General features: G+C 42.4%; 1 protein-coding gene across 2 annotated transcripts in view; it reads right to left on the bottom strand.

The window, feature by feature from the left end:
* CLRN1 (clarin 1) overlaps positions 1-27,515 on the bottom strand; it is a 45,030-nt gene extending 17,515 nt beyond the window's left edge. For both annotated transcript variants that reach the window (XM_005675446.2, XM_005675447.2), the window contains exons 1-2: positions 27,169-27,515; positions 26-205 (exon numbers count right to left, since the gene is read on the bottom strand). In XM_005675446.2, coding sequence (XP_005675503.1) covers positions 26-205; positions 27,169-27,421 — 433 coding nt within the window. In that variant the 5' untranslated portion in view covers positions 27,422-27,515. The remainder of the gene's footprint in view (positions 1-25; positions 206-27,168) is intronic.

Here is a 27,900-nt window from a genome sequence, read left to right as displayed (position 1 = left end):
TTCAGAGGTAGAATTTTGTACTCACCTGAAATGAAGCTCAAAAGATACAACCCCAGTGGACCATGCAGGGTTTCAAAGGGCTTGCCAAAAGCATTGTACATGAAGAAGGCTGTCCCCACCAGGGTTAAAACGATGAGGATTGTGGAGAAGAGAATGACATTGACGTGAATACTGACTGGGATAGCTTTGAGCAAATCCGGGAAAACTGAAGACAAAACAAAGATTGGGAGAAATGTCATCAGTGGTCATCTGCAAGTGTAATTTAAAAGATTAAATCCCTCTTTTTTTCACTTCAACAGTCACTAAAATCCTTCAAATTAATACATTCTCACTTACTCATTTACAAGGAATTTACAAAAAGGTTTAAACATGGTATTATTTTATAGAACTCACCAGTAAAAACTAGCAGTGGGGAAAATTTGAGGGATTTTTTTTGCCCTTGGTCATATGTAATTACTTAAATAAACAAGTGCTAGTCTTATAACCAAAAGCTATACATTTTGATGACCAAACTTTTAAAGACATTTCTCAGTAGTCTTTTTTTTTCAATCTATCTTAACTTGTAATGACATTTTCAGAACTGGGAGAGTTCAACCATCAGGAGATTTTTATACTTCCTTTGCTACAAAAAAAAAAAAAAAATCTAGTCCACACCAAGATTAAAGAATGGGGTATTTTCAGTCAACTTCAATATTTTGATGTAGCACAAACTGTGGGAAAATAATTTCTGGTGATACAAGAAATATTTTCCATTTAGAAAACATGCCAAATCTATTTCTAGACTTTGTGTTCAGGGCAAGTTTTTCTTGTTTGCAGAGGAAATGAAATACTTTATAAATGTAGCATTTCTCTTATCTGGTAAGGCATCAACTTGCTTAGCATCAGCAAACCAGGCAAAACCAATCTGGATAAGTTTAGTTTAGTCCACACACTTGATTTATTGAACACCTACTGTGTGCCAAACATTGTTCTAGGTGCTGGAAATAGAGCCATAAAATAAGACAAGGTCCCTGTTGTCTCGTGGAGTTTATAACCTAATGGGAGTTGATAGATAAATAACAGATAAATAAATGAATGTGACAGTTTATTGCCAAAGGAGGCCCCCATCAATTCCTTGCCTCTTTTTACATATATGTTACTTCCCCTATAAGAGGTAGAATTTATTCCTCAGTCCCCTTGAACCTGGGCTGGTCTATGACTGCTCTATGACCATTTGAATATGGCAGAGCTTCCCAGGTGGCACTAATGGTAAAGAATCCGCCTGCCAATGTGGGTTCAGTCTCTGGATCAGGAAGATTTCCTGCAGAAGGAAATAGCAACCCACTCCAGTATTCTCTCCTGGAGAATTCCTTGGGCAGAAGAGCCTGGTGGGCTATGATCCATGCGGTCGCAAACAGACACAACTAAAGTGACTTAGCACACACCCAGAAGTACATCATGCCACTTTCAGGCCTGGTCTATAAGAGGACCAGCCATTTCCACTTCTTTTTTTCTTTTTTTGGAGGCTTGAGCTGCTGTGCAGGAAGTCCATTTCTCTGCTGGGAAAAGAGGCCACACAGAGGAGCACCAGGGCACCAGACACAGGAGGAAAGAATCTTACACATCCAGCCCAGAAAAGCTTCCAGGTGACTCCAACCTCAGCTGCTGTTCAACTGCAGCAGGGAGAGACCCAATCAAGAACTGTCCCAGCTGAACTGGTACATTTTTGTTTCAAGCCCGTGAGCTTTGAGCAGCTATTATGCACTGGGAACAAGACACTTCCAGACAGTGATAATGCTTTGGAGAAATAAAAGAGGGTGATGGGATTTTGAGTAATAGATGAGCGGATGGGGGTGGTCAGAAAAGTGACACCAGAACTGACACCTGAAGATTGAGAGGGAGGTGGCTATATAGAGATCTGGGGAAGAGCATTCCAGGGGAAAGGAACACAGCTCAAGTGGAAGGGAGCCAGTTCAGGTTCCTGGTGAATGAGGTTGAGGCAGAAGTGGGGTTGCTAGACTGGGATCATATTGTTACACCTGCTAGATCCTGGTCTGTTGACCATGGTAAGGGGTGGTGGGAGGCGATCTGCCCTTTTGCTAAATTCAGCTGGAAGCCACTGGAGGGTTTTAAGTAGGAGAATGACATAATCTACTCCAAGATGCAAAACGATAGCTCTGGGGCTTCCCTGGTGGTCCACAGCAATACAGGGGACACCAGTTCAATCCCTGGCATGGGGAGACCCACATGCTGCAGAGCAATTAAGCCCGTGTGCCACAACGACTGAGTCTGAGCTCTAGAGCCTGGGAGCCGCAAGTAATGAAGCCCGTGCACCTAGACCCCATGCTCTGCAACATGAGAAGCCACCACAATGAGAAGCCCAAGCAATGCAACTAGAGAATAGCCCCTGCTTGTTGCAATTAGAGAAAATCCCACCTGCAGCAAGCAAGACCCAGCACAGCCAAAACTAAAAAAACAAACATTTTTTAAAAAGATTGCTCTGCCTTGCAGAGTCATGAGTCTAAGGGGGAGAGGGATGGAGGGAGGGTACATGTGGAAGCTGGGATCCTGAGGATGGATTTGGGGGATGGGTGTTTCCAGTAATAAGAGATGGAGGCCTGGCCCAAGGCATAGTGGCAGAGGCTGTGAGAGGGTGTCAGATTTGTATTGTATTTTGGAGACGGAAGATAGAACTTGTTGAAAGAAAGAAATTGAGGATAACTCCTAGAGTAACTGAATAAATGGTGATGCTATTGAGTGGGATAGACAAGTAGAAGGAGCAGGTTTGGCCATGGGGGTGGGCGGTGATGCAAGAGTTCTATTTTAAATATTTGAAGTTTGAGTTGCATTTAAGCTATCCTAAGTAGAGATGACAAATAGGTTGTATGTACCTGGAGGTCTAGGAAGCAGGCAGAGATATTGAAGGGGGTGAAACTAGGGTGAGGAAAGCAAGGTGTCTAGAGCAAAAAGGAAAGCTTAAGGAGATAGTGACACTCTGGGGCCAACCCTGTACTTGCACAAGCCCAGGGTAGATGTCTCATTAACTTCTATGACCAAGGTGTCTCAATGGCCTCACCCTAGTCCCGGCCCTGGTCATTAAACCCAGGGGAATGGCTATCACTTGTGGAGAAGCTATAGCTAGAGGAAAGATGGGCGCAAGAGAGGAAGAGAGCTTATGAATTAGGAGCAAATTCACAGATTGAACAGCAGGGAAGCCAAGGGAAGAAAATGTCTCAAGGAGGAAGTGGTCAGCTGTGCAAATACATGTCCTGTGGCCACAGTGCTGTGCTCCTGATCATGTGTCTGAAAGCGACCAGGAGAAGGAGGTGCATTGTTTCAGAACAAACCCTTCACCACTTGCAAGATATAACTCACAACATATGGACATACATGATACATGCTTAGTGCTATCAGAGAGGGAGCATCCTCTTCACGAGTACAGACAAGGTCATTCTTTTAAGTATAAAAATATACCTTTTATTAATGGGTTTCCTTGGTTGTTCAGATGGTAAAGAATCTGCCTGCAATGCAGGAGACCCAGGTTCAATCCCTGGGTTGGAAAGACCCCCTGAAGAAGGAAATAGCAACCCACTCTAGTATTCTTGCCTTGAAAATTTCATGGACAGAGAAGCCTGGAGGGCTACAGTCCATAGGGTCACAGTCAGACATGACTGAATGACTTAACACTACTACTCCCTTTTATATAAAATGGAGCAAATTCTGAAATGCCATAATGTAAAACCCCAAGAATAGACTGACCCATAAACATTGCTTTACCATGAAATTTAAGTAATTGCTCTGTAACTGAAAAGCAGACACACAAGGAGAGAGTACTTACACTTAAAGATGCTCATGTTCATTTGTCACTCAGACAAAAAAAGTTCATGTTTTTAAATATCATTTCGGAAATTCAGTCACTGTGAACCAACCCCTCAGTGTATCAATAGAAATAAATGTATCTGGGGAGCGTAGGTGAAGGATACCCGAAATGATAGTACTCTCTGCACCGTCATTGCAACTTCCTATGAGTCTAAAATTGTGCCCTCCAGGTGCTCTCTCTGAGTCCTCACTCAGGAGTCCTGGGCAGGTCATTTGAACTGAGGTTTACTTACACAATATTTCCTTTACAATCTCATAATAAGAGGGGAAAAAAAGTGAGTGTTAGTTGCTTAGTCATGTCTGACTCTTTGCAACCCCATGGCTTATAAGCCCGCCAGGCTCCTCTATTCACAGGATTTCCTAGGCAAGAACGCTGGAGTGGGTAGCCATTCCCCTCTCCAGAGTATTTTCCTGATCAAGGGATCAAACCTGGGTCTTCTGTATCACAGGCAGATTCTTTACCATCTGAGCCACCCGGGAAGCCCCATAATAAGAGAAATGCACATTAAGTCTGTGAGATACCATTTTCCACAAATCATATTTACAAAGATGAAAACATATAGTGATAGCCTGTGTTAGTTAAGGCATAGGGAAATGGAGACCTTTCTGTACTTTTCTTAGGAGTATAAATTGATACAGCTTCCTTTGGGGCTTTACATGACTATAAAGCATTAAAATGCATGTATCCTTCACTCAGCACTTTACTGCCAGGAGTTTATCCTATGGATGCTTTGCGCATGAATTCAATAGAATATCACAAGGATATTCATGGCACCATTTTTTAAATTCATTAATTTTTTAATTGAAGGATATTTGCTTTACAGAAGTTTGTTGTTTTCTTTCAAACATCAACATGAATCCGCCATAGGTGTACATATCATGGCAGCATTTTTTTGTAAAAACACAAGGTGGAAAATTATTTACATGTCTATCGATATGGCATCCATATAATGGAATGTAAGTCAATGATTTCAAACAATGAAGTGAATCTTTAAGAACAGGTATGGACTTATCATTAAAATGTGATGTTTAATTAAAAAAAATACCTAAGGAGAAAGTGCCTGATTCTGTCATTTGGGGAAAAGCCAAAGGAGGATGTATATAGAAACAAGTAATAATTTAAGTATTTCACGTATCTGATTTAATTCTCTCAATGATGCCACAGTATAGGTACCATGATTAGTTTTTTTTCCTCTGGCAAGTAGTTTCCTCTCTTTCCCAGAGGAAACATCTGGGACTCAGATGTAACGTGCCCAAGGCTTTTATTTAGTGAGTTGCAGAGACTTGAACTATGTCCACTCTTATTCACCAGGCTAGAGCCTTGGGGACAGGCATGCTTGTCTCAGTTCAGTTCAGTTCAGCTCAGTCGTGTCCGACTCTTTGCGACCCCATGAATCACAGCACGCCAGTCCTCCCTGTTCATCACCATCTCCCGGAGTCCACTCAGACTCATGTCCATCGAGTCCGTGATGCCATCCAGCCATCTCATCCTCTATCGTCCCCTTCTCCTCCTGCCCCCAATCCCTCCCAGCATCAGAGTCTTTTCCAATGAGTCAACTCTTCTCATAAGGTGGCCAAAGTACTGGAGTTTCAGCTCTAGCATCATTCCTTCCAAAGAAATCCCAGGGTTGATCTTCAGAATGGACTGGTTGGATCTCCTTGCAGTCCAAGGGACTCTCAAGAGTCTTCTTCAACACCACAGTTCAAAAGCATCAATTCTTCGGCGCTTAGCCTTCTTCACAGTCCAACTCTCACATCCATACATGACCACAGGAAAAGCCATAGCCTTGACTAGACGGAGGTCTAGGCAGAGACTATTTCTAAAAGATTACACGTGAAGCTGGTAACATTGCTTCTGGGGAAGGAGACTGAGAGATTTTTCGTTATTACCTTTTAAACACCTAACTCTTATTTACTTATGTATTTGTGGCTGGGACGGGTCTTTGTTGCTGGGTGGGCTTTTCTCTGGTTGCAGAGAGAGGGGGCTACTCTCTAGTTGCGGTGCGTGGGCTTCCCATTGCAGTGGCTTCTCTTGTCAGGCCACATGGGCGGTAGGGTACGCAAGCTTCAGTAGCTGTGGCACATGAGCTTGGTAGCTGTGGTTCCCAGGCTCTAGAGCACAAGCCCAGTAGTGTGTTACCCCAGCCTAGTTGCTCCGTGGCATGTGGGATCTTCCCAGTTCAGGGATCAGACCCACGTCTCCTGAATTGGCAGGTGGATTCTTGACCGCTGAACCACCTGTGAAGTCCCCACTATAGTCCTTTTAGTTCAGTTTGGAAAACAAAATTTACCACTCTGCATGCATTATCTATTCAATAAATACATGAATATTAAAAACAACACAAAAGCATAAATGAAGACAAAAAGTTCCAATAAATACATGAATATTAAAAACAACACAAAAGCATAAATGAAGACAAAAAGTTCCCATGACTGTTCTAGATTAAAAGAGACTTCAGGAGATATACTAACCAAATGCAATGTGTGGGGACTGTTTGCAATTTGAACAAAACTTTATAAAAGATATTTTTAAAATAACAAAAATTGACAGTGGACTGAGTTTTAGATATTACAGAACTGTTATTGATGTTGTTGGTTACGTCAAAGGTGTTGTGATAAGTTCTTATTAGTTAGAAATTGGATGGATGGATAGATAGATAAAAATAAAATAAGAAAATGCCTCTGCTTTGTTTGGAAGACGGAGGCACACGGGGTGTTGAAATGCTGAGCCTGGGTTGTCAGTGATTGTATTGGTCCATGCTGCCCTGTGTTCTGAGGGTACAGAGTGAACCAGCTGGTCTGCGATCACTTGCCTCCCCCAAAATCCCAACTTCTGAGACATCTCAATCAATCTGACCTGCTATTCTTATACTTGGTCAGCTGTTACTTTGGTTTTGACTAGCAGTTATCAAAAACCTTGGTTGCTTCTATCTCCGCACCTGTAGAATAGGTAGCAACCTCTTCATGTCTGACGGGGTAAGTAGGTGAAACCTGTTTGAAAATGGAGGGTTGTTACCAAATCAAAACAAAGGCAGAAGAAATTGTACTGATTTGCCTCCTGGAAAGAAAAGCCAGAAGCTAAAGTCAATATCACGTGGAGAATATTAATTCTCATGAAGTCTCTTAAAATTCCTACAGTTGTGAGAAAGTTACCCAGGAGGGCACTAATCCCTGCTTATTATGCTTAGATCTTATCAAGTTTCTTTGTTTGATAAAAATTCCCTGAGGTCTATAATGACCAATCAGAACTCTGATAACAACCCTCCATTTTCCAACCAACACTAATCTGACTTTTCCTTTGCTGAAGATGAGATCAGACCATTCAAATAAAAATTGGAAGTTGTCACTTTAATGATATTGGATATTTTGTGTCTAGGAGGTAGATTTGTTCCTCTTTCCATTCTTTGAGGTATAGGATTACAACACAGAAGAAGGATTTGAACATGTTGATCTCCGGAGGGGCTGTCATTAATCCAGCAAGTCACTTCTGGCCTCGAGAAATTACTTGATTAGCTGTTGACAAGTGAAAGGGAGTTATTTATGAAAACGGGCAGCCGATGCCATGTTAATAGCACAGGCTTGGTCTGTGGGTTCAGCATTACTCTCCCTCTTTTTCATTCCCTTATCACTGATTTCCTCCATCTATCTATGACTCCGTGTGTCTAGGTCTCCTCATCCTTCAGCCACCCAAACCCCTAATTACCCTTCCTTTTTTCACCAGACTTCTTCAAAGAGAAATATGTGAGTAATAAAAATAAGTCAAATAATTATATGGCATGTGTGCCACATGCTTTAGGTATATTGCATAAATCAGCACACTTAATACAACAATATAAAGAAAGTACTATTATATGCTCAGTGTGTAGATTTTAAAAAAGAAGGCATAGAGAAGTAAGTTGTATAAAGTCACACAGTGGCCTCACTGCCTTCACTTTTACTTTGCCCTCTATTGTCAAGATTAAAGTAAAATTAATACAGTTAAAAATTCTCTCTTTTGAATGTAATTCTGTGCATTTTGACAAATGCTTGCAATCATGTAACCACCACCACAATCAATTTATCTTATTAGAACTATTCCACATTTCCCCAAACTTCCTGTTTCCCCTTTGTAGTCAACCCATCCTCCATACAAAGCTCCTGAATGTGTGACTTTATAAGAAACTGCCAAGTGTTTTCCACAGCAGCTGTACCATTTCACTTCCCTACCTACCATGTATAAGAGTCCCAGTTGTTCTCCTTTCTTGCTGACACTTGGCAGGTTTTTAAAATTGTAGTCATTAAATAGAAGTGTAGTTTATCTTGTAGCTTTAATTAGCATTTGCCAAATGACTGATGATGTTGAGCATCCTTTTGTGAGTTTATTTGTCTTCTATATATCTTTTTTGTTGTTGTTGAAGTGTCTGTTCATATCTTTTGTGTGTGCATTTTTTACTGAATTGTTTATTACTATTGAGTTTCAAGAATTCGTTATGCGTGCTGGATACAAGGCGTTTATCAGATAAGTAATTCACAAATATTTTCTCTGAGTTTGCGGTTTGTCTTTTCATTCTCTTATCAGTGTCTTTTGAAAAGCAGTCCTTATTTTTAAGAATTCCAATTTATCATTTTTTTCTTTTATATATCATGTTTTAGATGTCAGATCTAAGAAGTCTTTACCCAATGCAAGGTCACAAATAATTTCCCCTATGTTTTCCTTCTAGAAATTTTTTAGTTTTAGGTTTGCAGTTAAGTCGATGATCCATTTTGAGTTATTTTTTTGTGTATGGCCAAGGTTAAATTTTTTTACATATGAATACCTAGTGTTTCAAGATTTTAAAAGCTGACCATAGACTTAACATATGACCCAGCAATCCTATTCCTAAATGTTTCCAATGGCTTTATTTATATTTGCTAAAAACTGGAAACATTTTAATATCCATCAACTGGTGAATGTACAAACAAGCTGTGCCCTGTCCGTAAAATAAGTGACCCCATGGACTACAGCCTGCCAGGATCCTCTGTCCATGGGATTTCCCAGGCAAGAATATTGGAGGGGGTTGCCATTTATTTCTCCACAGTAATACAAAAAATGGACTATTGGTATGCATGATAACCTGGGTGGATCTGAAATGTGTTACACTAACTGAAAGTAAGGGTATTCAAAAGGCTGCATATTTTATGATTCCATATAGATGACATTCTGGAAAATGTAAAATGATAAGGACAGAAATGATAAGGATCATTGGTTACCCAGGATTAGAGGTGGGGGAGGAGACTGACGACAAAGGGGCATTAGGGAAACTTGGGGGGTAATGGAAATGTTCTATATCTTGATTGTGCTGGTATTAACATGCCTCTATGCATCAGTCAGAATTCATAGACTTGTACACCTAAAAAGGATGAAATGTACAGTGTGTAGTTGTATCTGAGATGGTTAGATAACATCACTGACTCAGTGGACATGAGTTTAGGCAAACTCCAGGAGATAGTGGAGGACAGGCAAGCCTGGCGTGCTGCAATCCATGGGGCTGCAGAGTCAGACACGACTGAGCAACTGAATAACAATGACAGTAAACCTCACCAAAACAAAGAAAAGCAGGAGGAACAAGGTGTGAAGTGAGTACTGCCTTCCAGATGTGAGTGATAGCCTTGGCAAAGGTGACCATTGGCATGGAGGAAGGAAGAGCTTGGTTAGAGATGAGAAAAGGAGCACTGGGCCAGGAGTCAGGCACTCAGGTTCGGGTCTACTCTGGGACTGTGAGCAGGTTAATGGATCCCTCTTTCTCTCTGTAAAATAAGGGTCTCCATGGGGCAGCCTGGGAATGGACCAGGCATTTGAAATTAGGCAAAATAAATTCAGTTTCAGCTTCTTTTCTAACTCTCTGAACTTTCTAAACCTTGATTTCTTTGAAAAAAATAAGACTAAGGAGATTCCCTGACGGTCCAGTGGTTAGGACTCGGTACTTCTACTGTGCGGACCTTTATTGATCTCTGGTCAGGGAACTAGGATCCCACAAGCTGCATGCTGCTGCTGCTAAGTCGCCTCAGTCGTGTCCGACTCTGTGCAACCCCATAAACGGTGGCCCACCAGGCTCGCCCGTCCCTGGGATTCTCCAGGCAAGAACATTGAAGTGTGTTGCCATTTCCTTCTCCAATGCATGAGAGTGAAAAGTGAAAGTAAAGTCACTCAGTCGTGTCCAACCCTCAGCAACCCCATGGACTGCAGCCTTCCAGGCTCCTCCGTCCATGGGATTTTCCAGGCAAGAGCACTGGAGTGGGGTGCCATTGCCTTCTCCTACAAGCTGCATGGCACGGCTAGTTAAAAACAACAATAATAATATAACTAATCCCATCTTTCGCTCACATCTGTGAGGATTTGATGACATCATGGAAGGAGAACCTAGTGTGTGATCAGTGCTCAGGAGAAGTCTGCTCCGGTGCATCCCTGTCTTAGGCCAGCTTCCCCACCGTCCATCTCTTCCCATCGCCTCAAAGACACACCATCTCCTCTCTCTGCCACAGTATCAGTTTCCCCGTCTGTTGGATAAGTCCCATCAGCATACAAATATGCTCTCATTTTTCTCATCTTAAAAAGAAAGTCTCACTTAAGTCCTCCTCCAGCTCTTACCCCCTTTCTCTGTTTCCTTTACAGCAAAAGCTTTCAGGGAGTAGCCTACATTCTCAGCGTCTCCTTCTCTCCACCTTCTCTCTTGAACCCACTGCACTAATACTATTAATACATTTCCCAGGGCAGCAAAGGAGAAGGCAATGGCACCCCACTCCAGTACTCTTGCCTGGAAAATCCCGTGGACGGAGGAGCCTGGTAGGCTGCAGTCCTTGGGGTCGCTAGAGTCGGACATGACTGAGCGACTTCACTTTCACTTTTCACTTTCATACATTGGAGAAGGAAATGGCAACCCACTCCAGTGTTCTTGCCTAGAGAATCCCAAGGACGGGGGAGCCTGGTGGGCTGCTCTCTATGGGGTCACACAGAGTCGGACACAACTGAAGCGACTTAGCAGTAGCTCAGCAAAGAGCTTCAAGCTGTCAAACCCAGTGGTCCATCTTTCTCCTCATCTTACCCGGTCTACGTTTGGCACAGTGGCTCATTCCCCCTGCTCCTGGAAACACTTTCTTCTCTTGGCTTCCAGACACTGTCGTCTCCTGGGTTGTTACCTCCCTGGCCACCATCTTGATCTACTTTGTTGGCTCATCTTCATCGCCTGAGTCAACCAGAGGACAACTCAGTTCTTTGACCTCTTCTCCTCTCCCTCTTCACTCTCTCCCCTAGTGCTCTATACAGTATCATAGCTTTGACCAGAAATACTCTCAAACAGATGTTTCCAGCCCAGACTTCTTCTTGAATCCCCCACTTGTATGTCCTCCAATTACCTACTGAACATCTTGACTGGGGTATTGAGTAGGCATGTCAGTGTGTCCCAAAGTGAACTCAGAATCTCCTCTTCTCACTCTTGCTTCCTTTAGCTTTCTTCGTTTCAGTTGCTGGCAGTCCCATTCTTCCTTAGCCTCATCCTCAATTCCTGTCTTACTCTCACGCTTCGTGTTGAACCCATCAGGAAAACCTGCTGGTTCTGCCTTCAGAGTCGGACTGCGTCTCCCTGTCTCCACTGCTCCTCCTGGTCTAAGCCACCAGCATCTCTCACCTGGAGGACTGCAAGGGCTTCCTAACCGGTCTCCCTGCCACCACCCCTCCATCCCGCACTCTGCTCTCAACCTGGTGGCCGGTGGGATCTTTCAAAAGTGAATTGGGTTATTTCAGTTCCCCACTTAAGCCCTTCTGGTGGATTCTCATCTCGCTGAGTATAAGCCAAGTCATTACAATGGCCTACTAGGTCACACACACAAGATCGAACTTCTTGTCAAACCTCTGACTTCATCTGCTACCTGTTTCCTTGCTGAGTGTGCTCCAGCCACTGGTCTCATTCCTGTACTTCAAATGTACCAGAAACACCTCCACCTCCTGGCCTTTGCTTGTACTGTTCCTTTTGCCTGTATATCCCCTAGATAACCTCACAGCCTGTTCCTTCAGCTCCATGTCTTTACTTAGATGTCACTTTCTCAGGGATACCTTCTTTTTTTAAATTTTATATATGTTTAATTGAAGAATATTTGCCTTACAATATTGTGTTGGTTCCTGCCATACATCAACATGAATCTTAAAGTTGCAGCCCTCTGCACAGTCACCCACCCCTTGAACTGCCAACCCCTTTCCTTGCTTTTATTTTTCTCCACAGCAGTTATCACCATCTGATAAATTGTATATTTTCACTTGTTTGTTTGTTTCCCCCAAAACATGAGGACAAGTGCCTTGGTCTGTTTTATCCACTGCTGTCTTCCTGGCACCTAAGAATGCTGACAGAACAGTATTTCCCAACATTTTTTTTCACTATTGCTTCTCACCCCAGGAGTCTTTTAGACATTTCTCCTAATGCCCTCCACTCATGAAATTTTAATACCACAGATATACTATGTATTGGTTTCTGTATTATACTTGTATGTGTACTGTATACCATATAATATACACTTTTTGAAGGAGTAGGGGTTTTTGCTTGCCCCGAAGAACTAATTTTCACCTCCTTAGGGGGTTTCTGCTGCTGTGGAGAATGCACGGTGTAGCTGCTGGACACATGTGTATTGGATGGATATGTCTCACTCCAAGGAGGATGTAGGGGCAGAGCCTGGTTAGCAGGTCTGGGGTTTCTTGGTGGAAACCAGTGATTCTGATGGGAGGGCGTTAGTGCAGCATCTGTGAGGAGGGAAGGATGGAGGGGAGAGGTCAGTCCAGCCAGAGACCCAGGGCCAAAGGACATGAAGAAGCAGGTTGGCAGTTTTAAGTGTGTTGGGAGTTTTTGGTTGAGAACCAGGATTTGTCCTTTGAGTTAGGCAGTCACTGCTGACCTTAATAGAAGCTGTTTCTGGGGTTAGTGGTAATCGAAGCTGAACTGAAAGAGCTTTTGGAGAGAATCTGGGACAATGTAGAAATAAAATAGTTGCCAAAGGGATGAGAGGAGCTAGTGTGGGTCTTTTTTTTTTTTTAAAGAAGTTGAAAGACCTGGCTGGCAACTAGAATGGAATTTCAAATCTCTTTATTAAAAGAAAAATTTTAATCCAACATACTTGGGAGATTGTCAACATATTAGACGGAAACTGATGGCTGTTTAATAATAAGGTTTAAAGTTTGGAATTTGTGAAAGAATCCACCTCAAATGTTAGCATGACGCAGCTCTTTTTTGTTGCCAGGGTGGGAGAATGGGGGAAAACGGACTTGCTCTCTCTGTGTTTCTGTTAGTTTGTCCAACACTCCTGCTGTTTATGGAGGGACCTTATAAGAAATGGAAATTAAGATATGAATTTCACCTGCAATCCCATCAACATAAAAAGCAAGCCTTTCCTTTTTTTTTTTTTTCTTTCAAATATATTACTGTAATCATAATGAAGTTCTGAGGTCACATTCTGTTCTTTTTACTCAGGATATAAGCACTCCCCATGTCACACAGATTGTCTTCATAACTACCATTTAGATAACTGCATGGATTTTCCATCAAACTGCTGCCCTGCTGCCCATTAGGTTGACTTCCATTATTTCAGCATTATGGTTACTGCTTCCCATGAACATTTTCAAGTATATACCTTTTTCTTTCTCATTATAGGGGTGGCTGATGTGCAGGAATAACCTTTTCGGAGGCATTCCCAGGAATAGAATGACTTGGGCCAAAATACTAAGAGAATACCATCTAGACATGTAGATACAAGGGAATCTAAAGACGGTGAGTTATATTCTGTAACACTCATGTTAAACTCCTGGTTCAAAGCTCAATTCCTCTTTGGGAAGTCTACAAAGCAGAGATTTCAGACAAGATATCAAGTTAGAAACAGAGCTAGAAGAAACTAGACGTTGGGTTGACTCTCCTAATAGAATAGAAGGTGTCAGGTCATAGGAGGGCTTCCCTGGTGGCTCAGGTGGTAAAGAATCTGCCTGTAATGCGGGAGACCAGAGTTTGATCTCTGGGTTGGGAAGATCCCCTGGAGAAGGGAATGGCTTCAACCACTCTAGTATTCTTACCTGGAGAACTACATGAACAGAGAAGCCTGGCAGACTACAGTGCATGGGGCTGCACAGAGTCAGACACGACTGAGCTACTAACACATACATACATGCATATACAAGTCACAGGAAGGCAAGGGAACCCGCATGGCTGAGCACACAGAGCAAGGCTGTGGGACCCTTGTGACTACCGTCTGCTCTCATAAAACAGCTGAGTAAGTCATAAGTTAACGGCTGGGAGTGAAAACACAGTCACAGTGATGCTCTCTGGAGGAACTTTAGCCTCCTGCCGTCATTCGGTGCGAGGCTCTGTTCCTCAAGCTGTATGTCTTGTCTCTGGACCCCCACTCTCCTTGAGCCTCTGTGGTATTTCTGCAAAGCCTTTCCCAGCCTTTCCCCCTTCTGTCCCTCTTCGGATATTCCAGATTCCCCAGCTCTTAAGCACCTGCCACGCTCCAGATCTGTCTCCCTTAGTCTTATCTGGCTTACAAAAGGCTCAAAGATATCTAGTGAATCACACTCTTCCATTTCAGAGAGAAAACAGAGGCCATCAGAAGATTTCCCACGTCTAGGTCTACTCCTGGTGCTCTCAGACCCTTTCCCACACTGTCCTTTCTGAATCCATTAACCTGTCCCATCTGTCTACAGCCTTTCCCTCCTACTGCCGTATCCCCTCAGCGTAGACTTATACTCAGTATCCTCCCACTATATGTACGTACGTGGACACACACACACACGTAGACACACACACACACGTAGACACACACACACACGTAGACACACACACACACGTAGACACACACACACACACACACACACACACACACACACACACACACACACACACACACACACACACACACACACACACACACACACACACACACACACACACACACACACACACACCCCCAGCCTGGCCTTAGGACTCTTCTCGCCATTCCTGTCCTGTCTTCTCTGGGTCCTTCCCTCTCCTTCCCTCCGCAGCTCCCACAAGGCCCTTACCTCCCCCTTCCTACAGGAGGACCACTCCATCAAGACTGCTTTAGCAAAGGTCCCCCGTGACCTTCTGGTATAAGATTCAGAGGACCATTTCCATCGTCTCTCATGTGACACCTCCATTGCTCCCTGGTTGAACATTGCTCATCCCATGGTTCCCCCTCAGCCAGTTCCTGCCCAGTTCACTGACCATCTCCTCTCCTCCCCTTTGCATATCCCTCCTCTTCTACCTGGAAATATTAGTGCTTTCTAGAACACATCTTCTTTGGCCTTCTCATTTGATTCTCCCCTCAAGAAGCCTCCTCTTCGGTTGTAGCTCCAACTACCACCTCCAATCTGCTGGGTCCCACCTCTCTGCCTTTGTCCCAGCCTTGCTCATGACCTCCATATCTGTATAACTGATGGCCGTCTCTTGTTGCTAACCCATACGTGAACTCATTAAACATGATCAAAAGTCATTCCACCACCACTCTAAACTGTCCCTTCTGTATTTATCTTGGCAATTGATCCCAACAATCTAGCCAGTGGAAGCCTGGGGTTCATCCTCTATCACCAAGTTCTGTTGATATTTGCTTCTGATTATTATGGGAATATTTGCCCCCCCTTCTGGAGAAGGCAATGGCACCCCACTCCAGTACTCTTGCCTGGAAAATCCCATGGATGGAGAAGACTGGTGGGCTGCCGTCCATGGGGTCTTGAAGAGTCGGACATGACTGACCGACTTCACTTTCACTTTTCACTTTCATGCATTGGAGAAGGAAATGGCAACCCACTCCAGTGTTCTTGCCTGGAGAATCCCAGGGGCGGCGGAGCCTGGTGGGCTGCCGTCTCTGGGGTTGCACAGAGTCGGACACGACTGAGGTGACTTAGCAGCAGCAGCAGCACCCCCTTCCAGCCTTCTGACAATGCTTTGGTTTGGACCTCCAAATCTTGGAGGAACCTTCTGACTATACTCCCTGCCTCTCTCCTCAGTCTCCTAATCTGTCTTCTGTCCCGACACAAACCTACTGAACATCCTTAAATGGTATCCCAATGCCTACCAGATAAAGTTAACCAGTGAAGTCCCTCACAGTCTATTCTCTTCTGCTCCAGCCTTACCTTCCTCCTCCTTTTGTCACCCACGCATCCTCTGCGCTCTGGCCACAGTAGGCTCTTCCTACCTTGGTTCCTGCTGTTCCTTTGCTCAGAATGGTTTGCTCAATGCCATCTAGTGAAATCTAGCTCTAACCCTTACTTTCCTCTGATCTCTCTGTGCCTCGCCCTGACAGACAGTAGTTCTGTTTCTTGGAACTTTGTAAACAAAAATGATAATGTTGATGGTAATGATATTGGGCACGATTACATCATCCATAGTCTGGTTCTTCCCCATTCTGGGCCCATGGGGATTTCATGTTTTGGCTCCTTTGAGGGCCCCGTCATGTAACATCCTTGGTGTGTGTCAGTTCCAGGTCAGAGAACTTAGTTGCCCGGGTGAGAGCTCTTTGTTACAATAACTGGTAATATTACAGATGGTGACCAAATCCTGGAATGGGACTACAGCTAATCTCTGATGAATATGTACTGTGAGCAACAAATCAATCTTTGTTATTTTATTTTATTTTTTGGCTGCCCTGCATGTCTTGGAAGATCTCAATTCCCCAGCCAGAAATTGAACCTGGTCCACAGCAGTGAAGACCCAGAATCCTAAGCCATCATGGAATTCTAAGTCTTTTGTTGATTTAAACCTATAATATTTGGACTTCATTATTAAAACATAGCCTCGCCCATCTTGACTGAGAAAACTGAACATACAGCTCTTACAAGTGGTCAGTTATTTAAAAACACTTCTGCTAGATTCTTGGGTGTTTAGGAACAAGTACTCTCTCATTCCCCTTGTGTCCTCAGAGTCTAGAAGAGCACTGGAGCACATAAGCACCGATGATCTTTTCAGGGGGTGATGAGAGAACGCTTACTCTAACTTACAAAGAATTTGTATTTTACATATGAAGTCACATTGTTTTCAACAGATCATTGGAAAGTAATAAGATTTTTTAAAAAAACGCTGTTTGTTTTTACTAACTGCTAAGTATGTTCTTTTATTACTTGCCATTAATCCATGCTTTATTTGATCTCTCTAAATGTATGGCTTTCATTTCCGTTGCCTTAAAATTTATTTCATTTCTTTCTCCTGGGTTCTTCTGCTGTATTTTACCCCAAAACCTTGTTCTCTGTTTATCTCTTACTGATTACATCTTTCACCCTGAAATTCTTAAAACAGGACTCAGTAGATCTGGTCTAAGCCTATGTTTAGGCACTAATCAAGAGTATGAGGTGGTTAGAATATCACACATGACCAAAGGAAGAAGAGCAGGGAGCTGGTGGGAAGAGAGAAAAATAGTTAGACATTAATCAAAAGATGACAGGCTGGGAAAAGAGTAGCTTTTGGAATTGGAAAAGTGAAAGTGTTAGTTGCTCAGTCGTGTCTGACTCTTTGCAACCCCATGGACTGTAGCCCGCCTGGCTCCTCTCTCTGTCCGTGAAATTCTCCAGGCAAGAATATTGGAGTGGGTTGCCATGCCTTCCTGCAGGGGATCTTCCCAACCCAGGGACTGAACCCGGGTTTCCTGCATTTCAGGCAGGTTCTTTACCGTCTGAGGCACTAGGGAGGCCCAAGTTTGAGATTAAGTCTGGTTTTGCCATTGACTGCTTATGATGCTTCAGCTCCTTGTCTGTAAATGTGGATGGTAATAGAAATAAGCTGCAGAACTTTTGAACAACACAATGAGATCATTTATATGGAAGTTCTATAAGTTTTACATAATCACTTAAGCATTTTTTTTAACATAATGAAAATGGCAGAAGAGTTGTATTTTCACCAAGAGTGAGATACTTAAGGGATTTCCCTCATGGTCCAGCAGCTAAGACTCTGCTCTCCCAATGCAGGGGGCCTGGGTTTGATCCCCGGTCAAGAAAATAAATCCCACATGTAGAAACTTAAAAAAAAAAAAAAAAAAGATCCTGAATGCCACAGCAAAGATCGAAGATCCCATATGCCACAACGGAGATCCAGTGCAGCCAATAAATACATATTGTTTGGAAAAAGAGTGGGAGATTCAAGAGCCCAGTGCAGTGTGAGAGCACCGGCGTTTTCAAGTCTCAGGATTGATCTCTGGGACTGGTGGGAGTTACCCAGCCCATCAGTGGAGCCATATCTGTACATTAGGACTTAACATCCTCCCAGAGAAGCCCTGAGATTACATGGCACTCAGATGATCTGTCTTGCAGCTCAGGGTTTTTTGTTTTGCTTTGCTTTGTTTTTTCCCCTGCCCTGACAGGTGACTATTGCTGCACACAATCCAAGAACTTCAGATTTGATCGCTTGTTTGCTCCTTGTCACACACTCCCCTCAGTAACGGATCTGCTGCCCCTGTTCTCACTTCTATTTCCCTTGTGCTATTCCTTGCACATCTTCTGATGGCACACCTCTAGAGAGGGGCCCTGATAGTCTCCAGGAGACAGGGAGACGGAGGCCCAGATACTAGCTTTATTTTGATAAAGTGCCGGAGAAGGTGGTTTAGATTGTCCACCCAGTTCCGTTGATTGGTTGGCCTCACACTCCCAACACCCTCAGCCCGTCAGCCCTTGCCTGTCAGCGAAAGTCCTCCTTCCCCCGGGCAGACCTGGCACCCTGACTCTGGCCAGGAGAAGGGCAGACTCCTGTAACTGGTGGGCCGATTTGGAAAGACGGAATGCCTTTGAAGCCACTGAGGCTGGGAGCCAAGCTTGCTCAGTTTCTTACTATAAACCCACCATTCAGATCTGTTGTTCCCTCCGAGCCCAGGTGGGTGTGGATGAAGTGTGAGACCCTTCCTAGAAATACACCCGCTAAAGGAATGGAAGGCAAGCATTCCAGCTTGAACTTGACCAGAAAAACTCCCAACTGTTTGGGAACAATACTAAACATGACTTCTCCCCTGCCCTCCTTCTGGTGACCTCATCCAGCCCTAATACAGAGGGCTCCTGACTCTTCGGCCTCACCCGATTCTGCCAGTCTCGGCTGTCATCTGCCACAGTACTTCTCAACCTTGGCTACACATTAGACTCACTTCGGGAGCTTCTAAGCCATCCAGTGCTCAGGCCTCACCTCCAGAGATCCTGATCCAGCTGCTCGGGGATGGGGCTTTGGCATCGGTAGTTTTCAGGACTCCCTGGGTGATTCTAAAGCACAGCAGGGTTACAGACCACTGATCTAATGGTTTCGGTCTCATCGACCCTATATGTCTTCATCTGGCCAGATGTAAATTGCAGGTGACACCATCTGTGAAGCTCTCAAAATGAAGCCAGCCTCTGACAATGATGTTAGTAATGGTGCCACCTCTTCTTCCTAGATTAAAGCCGTGGTGGTAGCTTCAGAGGTCCTGTTTTTCTTCTCGACTTGTCCTTCACATGAAAGGGATGTTTCAAAAAGAAGTTGTATTTGGCCCCTTGGTGCTCAGCTATTCATTTTCTTGAAAGGGACTAAGGGGGAAGATTTCTTTCTTCTTACAGAAATGCTCTTTATCTGACTTTTCCCCTCAGCCCGTCTGCAGCCTGTCTTTATGAAAATCCAGTAAAAGACATTCCCTGACATAAACTCAGTGCATTCATCTCCTTTAATATCACTCTGAATCTCACACCCAGGTATTGAGCCAGGCTTCTGATGGCTCCATGGTCAAGAAGAACGAAACCCATGACCCCAGGACTTAAAAGGAAGAGACTCGATGATATGATAGAACCACTTAAAATGCAGTTTTCTCAGTGCTTCACCTGGTTCTCTCAGCTGAACTCTACCTATCTGACTCCAGCCTATGCGAAGCAGCCCCATCAGTGAGTCTTAATCACCCACAGCGGCTGAGGGACGGCAGATGCTTTGGTGCATATGTGTCTCTGATAACAGAACCCATTTAACTGCTCCAAATCCACAGGGTATGATTATGTTGGGGTAATAACTCCCAAGAATGGCTTTGCCACAGTTATAACATGCTGAGAGGGAGCGAAATACGAATCCTGCATAAATTAGTCTGCCAGGTACCGTTAGCTATTAGTCAGTGCTACCAGACCTGTAATAAAAGGGTATCACACCACAGCCACTCTGGCTGTTTAGCTACATGACTGGATGAAAGACAAATCTGATGTTGTTTCATTTAAATGAGTTTTTTTTCAAATCTACCTGCTTTTAGCTTTATGAAATCCCTAATACAGTTCAGAGATTAAAATGAGCTTTTATTTTTCATCTTTTGAGAAATGAGATCTTGATTTGTACTCTAATTCTATCCCATTGACTCCTCATATCAGTTTTTGTAGTGAATCAAATGTGCCTGCATTTTTTTTTTTTTATTCCTGCTTCTGTTTTGAAACCTGTTCTTGTCACCTCGGGAAGGAGTCTGCCATATTCATCATTGCCATGGTGAAATAATTATCATAGTGTAAGTAACTAAGTGGGGCTTCCCAGGTGGCATGGGCTTGACCCCTGGGTCGGGAAGATTCCTTGGAGAAGGAAATATCAACCCATTCCAGTATTTTTGCCTGGAAAATTCCATGGATAGAGGAACCTGGCGAGCTATAATCCATGGAGTCACAAAGAGTCGGACACGACTGAGAACATGTACTCACACAAGTAACTAACTTTGCAGATCGTACCATAAAGGTTTTCCTTGGCAGAGATTTTTAAATGAATTAACCACAGCTGAAATCAGGTATCTCTGCCTTCAGCGTTAACTATCAATGTCAAGGTAGCATAATTATATAACCCAAAGATTAGCCACAAGCATGTGACCTGCTCAAGCTAGATCCTTAAACAGGCTTGGCTTAACTATTTTATTTTCTAAAGGTCAAAATTGGGGCTGAAATATCAGGGCCACTGAAATGTGAAATAAAGAGGCAATGAATGAATTCAAATCTTAAGGCCAACTACCATCACTTGGTTATATGAGAACTAGGTCTTGTGAAGTACTAACACAGTGGTTTTTCATCTGTGAGTTTTTTCTTTTAAAATAAACTGCAGTAAAGTCGACTTACAATATTATATTAGTTTTAAATGTATAGCATAGTTGTTTTATCTTTTTATAGGTTGTACTTCATGCAAAGTTATTATAAAATATTGGCTACATTTCCTATGTTGTTTCTTACTGGTAGTGGGTAACTCTTAGTCCTCTTCGTCTACTTTGCCTCCACCACCCATCTCCCCTCTGATAACCACTAGTTTGTTCTCTGTATCTGTGAGCCTTTTTCGGTTTTATTTGTTCACTTTTAATTTCAGATCCCACATATAATTGAAAACATATGGTATTTGTCTTTCTCTGTGTGACTTATTTTACTAAGTATAACACCCTCCAGGTCAATCCACATTGTCACAAGTGGCAAGATTTCATTCTTTTTTATGACTAATATCCCATTGTATATGTAATACGTATCTTTTTTTAAATGTATTCATCTGTTGATGGACACAGTTTCTATATCTTGGCTATCCTAAATGATGCCGCTAAGAACATAGGCTTACATATATCTTTTTGAATTAGTGTTTTTGCTTTCTTTGGATAAATATCTAGGTGTGGAATTGCCAGGTTGTGTGGTCATTCTATTTTTAAGTTTTTGAGGAACCTCCATACTGTTTTCCATAGTGGAAAACAGTTTTACCAATTTACATTCCCACCAACAGTACACAGTATTTCCATTTCCTCCAGGTCCTCAGCACCCCAGCATAGTATTTTTAATAGATGGTGAAACTAAGTCCTGCTTGTACATTTTCCTCATCTCTTTTTGTAATGTATGGAGACAGAAGTTGGTAAAGGAATGAGTAGATCAAGAATTTCTACCCTAGGTCTGCTACTTACTGTGACTTTGGGAAATTTTTGTGACCTCTCATGAGTTTCCACTTCTTCCACTTCTATTTGTTCAAGAGAAGAAGGATCATAATGCCTCCATCTAAAGGTTGGAGATCATATATGCAAAATGCCTAGCACCCGTGAGACACCCAGTAAATGGGCAGCTGAAACTAGTGTTTTTTTCTTCTGGATTGCCTGAAAGTCCTTGGGGAAGATGAGTCACCCTCAGAGATTAGAAGAGAAAGCAGGATGGGGGCCAGGGTGGGAGGGAGGCTCTAGAGGGAGGGGATATATATATAATTATAGCTGATTCAATTTGTTGTCCAGCATAAACTAGCACAACGTTTAAAGCAATTATACTCCAGTTTTTTAAACAAGCTTTCTTCTAAGGATGAAAAAAATAAAAAAGAAAGCAGAGCAGCATATTATAAGAACAATTTGGGAGACATCCTCCAACAGATAAAGTTCATACACCAGGGTTAAGTTCCACTGAGAACCTGCCATAAAGAGTTTCAGAAGCAGCCCCATCCACCTCTACTTCCTCTCTCAGGAAAGCACAATGACATTACTCGCTGTCAGGATGGAGGATAATTTAAAGGGAAGGCAGGGGTGTGTGTATGTGTGTGTGTGTGTGTGTGTGTTTATACATATTTAGTTGCTGTTGTTCAGTCACTAAGTCAGGTCTATTTTGTGACTCTGGACTATAGCCCACCAGGCTCTTCTGTCAATGGCATTCTCCAGGCAAGAATACTGGAGTGGGTTACCATTTCTTCCTCCAGAAGATCTTCCCGACCCAGGGATTAAGCCTGTGTTTTCTGCGTTGGCAGTGGATTCTTTACCACTGAGCCAACAGGGAAGCCTGTTTATACATATAAGCAAGACTATAATTGTCAAACAAGGCTGATTTTGTGGATTATTTTTTCCAATAAGGATATTAGATGTAGTTGATAGGAAGGAAGCAGAGATAAATGCTCTTGTCCTGGAGTAGCCAAGAAGAACCAGAAGTTCCTTTTCTCAAAATCACCTTTGCTGTATTTCTCACTAATTTGAGGATGATTTCTGCTTAAGTTCTGCCTTTGGGTAAAGAACACCCTTGGAGTGTTAAATATACTAGTCATTCTTCATTTCTTGACGTTACCAGTTAATAAAATCAGATTCAGGAAAAAGGAGTTTTGCAGTGAGGATGGAAGAGGAGTTTCTAGGGAAAATGAAGAGGGAAAAATAGAAGGAGGTTGGACAGCCTCTCCTTGCCTTTAGATCTCCCTTTTTCTCTTTCTCAATAATTTTCTCTTAATTCCTTGAGGGTTTATGGCTGCTCCTGCTCTTTGGAACCGACTAACCCCTCTCCCTAGGATTCCAAAACATCCCATTTTTCACTTTCTCCTTCTTTAACCTGTAATTTTCTACACAAAAAGTGAAAGGATATGACAGGGAAAAAAAAGAAGCACTGACTTTGATAATGAAATTCGTCTGGGTCCTAATAAATGGTAGGTATTTCAGAATACTTCAAAAATTAGGTGCTTTAAGCATGAGAGAGCAAAGGCACACAAAACTTGCCACTTCTAATGATGGTGGCTAACATCTGTCAGTGGAAGCTATGAGCATTTGAAACTAGAAGGGTCATGCAAATTTAAAGCTGGAGGGACCTTGTCTAGAACAGCCAGCCTCTTGTTATACAGATCATAGAGTGTTTGAACTGAAAGAAATGTTAGAACTCACCTAGTTTCACCTCCCATTTGATAGATGCAAGAGCTGAAAACCGATGAAGTGACATAATTTGCTTAAAGTCTAATCTCCAGCGAGTGGCAGAGTGCTGCCCCCATCCCACATTGCTTATTCTTGATAGTATCAGTTTACCAAACGCTGATTAAGCACCCCTTTGTGACATGCATTGTACTAGTCCTAGTATGAGGGAGCACCAGGATGCATAATAGCCCCTGCCTTCTTAGGTCTCAGGATCTCCTTGCAGAGAAATACACTTCTCAAGAACTTTTAATACAGGTGATGAAAAATAACAGAGTGAGCATCAAGGTCTGGGAAAGAGAGAGGAGGAAACAGTTATTTGGCCGTTAGAAGTTGGCTTTCCCCTTAGCATTAGTGAAGATAGAACATTACTATCTTCTAATCACTTATTTTCCTCAATGGGAGGAAAACAACCTCTCTATTGGCTGAACTGTTCTAATGGGTGACTGAGGCTACACAATAGGGCACCTAAGCTACAATGCCAGAAGGGCCCTGCAGGCTGAGTGAAACAGTACAAGTGTACCCTACCCACCTCCCTTCCACCAGACAGTCTTCCCTGACTAGGGACACTAGGTAGGTGTCCCTCCTACCCCCACTGTGCCTGCTTCCACATGGCAGTAAAGGAAGAGGGGTGAAACAGGCAGTGTTACCAGAAGGAGGAACGTCAAAGACATTTGCAGCCCCACCATGTGTAGGCAGAGTGATGGGAAAGATACAGAACGTATAGAACGGTGACCAGTAGATCACCTGGAACAGCTGGGATCAGCAGGAGACCACAGGGATAGAGTGCCAACTCTCAGTGATGGTCACAGAAATCCAGAATCCCAACTATTCTACCCCAAAATATGTTTGAGAAGCCACCTTCTTGCTCACAGTAGTTTCAATGCTCCCTCTGCAATCTGGGTCATGTGCCTCAACTGGTCAAGAAGCTCTGCTTCTCTAAAATATGAAGTAAGCTAAACAAACCTCTGTTAAGCTTTTTACAAATTTTCAATCATAAGGTCCAAATTAAGATGCTTAAAAAAGTATGACTCAAGTTGCAAGCTACAAAATGCTGTGATTGGTTAAATTTTGTTTTTCTGATTAAAAAAAAAAATTACCCCGTATGTTTTCCCCAGCTCACTGAACTGTCTTGGCAATGAAGAGATCAGCACATCTAGGAATGATTAATGCCATATGATTCTTGAAGATCATATTTTGATAATGCTCTGCAGTGTTTCAAACCAAAACAGAAACCCACCCACACACCCTGAGCTCAAAAGTGATACTTTTTGTCTTGACGGCTACATTTAAAGTTTAACCACCATCATTAAAATTTTACAGGTGACATATCAGGAAAAATTAAGCCGACCAGTTGTGCTGCCTTGAAAGGAAAACAGTCCTTCATTATAATGAATGAAATTGTGTGCTACATATGAATGCTAGTGATCTCGAGAAGATGAACCGCTGACCCATAAATGGATGAGAATCAGCCAGAGCAAACGAGGCAGAAGTTTTCCCAGCATAATTGTGCAGGCTCACAGGGGAGATTTTTGTTATAATTAAAAGAGACAGAGTGGTCAATGGGGAATATTTAATAGGAGTAAACATGACAACATTGCCTAACTATTTTTCTGGTTCATTCTTCATCCCCATATTATACTGTATGTCTGGGTTTTAAAAGTGACACATATGTTGCACATAAAAATAATACACATAAACGTATAACAGAACCAAGCAAAAACTCATTTAGAACATGGACACTGACAATGTCCAATTTATTCAGAATAAATCTCCAACTAAATTTGTCCAATGCAAAATTTTCTTCATTAGGCTGGGGGAAACATTCAGAGAATCACAGGGACTAATGCACTGGTGTGAGGTAGGCAGGGGTATTGTTTAAACCCCACCAGCTCTGAAACTTCACAGAAGGCAAAGGGACCCGCAGTTAGAACAACTTCATTATAGATAGAGCTGGCATAGGACACAGCCATGAAAAATTGCTTCACTGAACTGCAGAGGAATGTGGCCCTGGGAGGATTAAATGAGACAAAATACGCAGAGTGCTTACTGTCAAGTACGTATTTAGAAAATATATTATTGTTTTGGAACATATCCTGTGGTATGAATAAAGTTTATCTTCATTTCACTGTGGAAAATGCAGAGACTCCTGAAAACCCCTGTAGGCTTTCTGCTTTTGTCTAAATTCATTTATGAGAAGCTTTACTCACACTTTAGCTTGCCAATGACTCACGGTTAAATCATTTCACTCATCTTTTTTTCCTTTTTTGTCTTTTAATACAGTTGCAATTTGTGTGACATTCTGCTTTGTTCTTACCCCGCACCCCTTGGGAAGCTAAGCAACTCTAACAGCCCCCTTACCTTAAGGAAATAAAGCCATTCAATAAAAAGGTGGGGATCCACTTCATCCAATCTAGTCAAGGATGATTTCTTAAAAAGCCGGAGACTAATTCTTGGGGATTTTCTGGAGCCCTGTGCAAATTTCTGTCACTTAATAGCCTATGTGAGTTGAAAGTTGGTGTCCAATGGTGCTAAGAAGTGGTAAGGAATGTTGTGGAAATATAAATAGGCCAGCACTGAAATTTAATTAGACACTGCATATGTTAATAATAAATTCAATTAATTTAGCTTTCCACCTATGCTAGAAAAAAAAATACCCAGGCAAAATAATAAGTCATTTTAAATGCCTCAGTTGGTAACCTCCTTTCCTGAAGACTGATTTATGCAGTAATTTACTGGCTGTGTCTTCATAAGATTGTTCCAAACCAGCCCATTTGAAATAATAATAATTTCTGAATGTGTGCTGGGAGAGATATAACAAATGACTTCTTATTAATTTTCATTTAATGAGTTGCCTATTCACATGGTAATTTTTTAAAAATTCTCTTCTTAAGACACACAGGTGGTAAATAGTATGGGTAACGCTTCCATTTCACAAATATCGCAATAGGAAGATCTGTCTCTTATCCTCCACGTAATTCAAATGTCAGTCAGTAGCAAATTTTCCTAAATAGGTATCTAATTCTTTCTCAGGTAGCAATTTCTATAGTCAGGTGATCCAAATTAGATAAGGAAAAAAGAAAAAATATTTATCAACAGTAAAGTTCCTAGCAGGGAAAATGGGGGTATAGACAGGAAACAAACTTATGTGCAAGGAGTAAAAACAGCTAGAGTTGGTTAAGGAGCTCATGACACTGGTTCTTTTTTTTTTTCTTTTAAACTTTTTATTTTGTATTGGGAAATAGCCAATTAACAACATTGTGATAGTTTCAGCTGAACAGCGAAGGGACTCAGCCACACATATAGATGATACTGGTTCTTTTTTAAAGAACAAAACAAAGATCTTCTCTTACAAATTTCCTATTTCTCCAAGCTCCCCTCTTTTAAAAAAACAGCCCATAATTTCTTACATAAATATTAATATTTAAGAATGTTTATCTTTACCAAAAGTTCAATTCCCTGGTAACTCATTAACTGTAAGTTGTCATAAGAAAACTAGAAAGAATGAAATAATAAAAACCAGAAAGAAGCTGCTCAGAAGAGATCTATATATTTCAGATTGTTCATACCTCTTCAACAAGCCCTGCAATAGACAGGGCAAGGTTCTTAAAAATAATTTCTTGCAACACTTGGAAGAGCCTGCCTACACTATTAAATAATTCAAATGGAATAGTTACTTACACGAGAACCGGAAGGGCCTCTTTCCCAGGCCACACTGTCTCATGCCCTCTCCATGGAAAAGCCCGTACTGCATCTCGCCGATGAACTTGTCCAGCTCCTGCCCTGAGGCGTTGACGAGCAGAGCCCCAGTTTTGCAGAGAAAGGTGGCTTTGATCCACAAAGGTGTTCCCAGGGCTGTCACAACTCCGAGGGCACACACGAAGCTTAACATCCCAGCCATGCAAAAAATGACTTTCTTCTGTTGGCTTGGCATGATGAGAAATGGCTCTTACGAGGGTGAGGTTCAGAACTCAGACCTTTGCGACCAAGGAGAAATGACTGCCCCTTTGACTGTATTTATTATAGAAGCTTGAACAGACAAATCCCGACTGAAACAGCAACTTCACCACTGATGGCATCTCTCGCCAGGTTAAATGTCAGAATCCCAGAGTGGAGGCGGCTTCATCATGCTTGCTTGTTTTTTTTTTTTTTTCCTCCTTTTCTCTGCTTCTAATTTGAAATCTTAAGACTAAGAACCTAGAGATTAAACCTGTTTCAAAGTGCCTGCAAGTATCTGCTCTTCTATCCCCTGGTAACAGAGGTCTAAGATAACAGATGGAGTCCTCTGTGTAACCTGATAAATGCCTCCCCTTTCCTCTGCTTATTGTCTGATTGGGTGAGTTGAAACTTTCAGAAACAGGCTTGGCTCCCTTGGTAAATGATCAGCTACTTGAGAAGTTCATTTGTTGATGT

Source organism: Capra hircus, chromosome 1 (assembly GCF_001704415.2).
Source record: "Capra hircus breed San Clemente chromosome 1, ASM170441v1, whole genome shotgun sequence".
Taxonomy (NCBI): Eukaryota; Metazoa; Chordata; class Mammalia; order Artiodactyla; family Bovidae; genus Capra; species Capra hircus.
The sequence above is the reverse complement of the archived record's forward strand: the minus strand, read 5'-3'. Positions and strand labels throughout refer to the sequence as shown.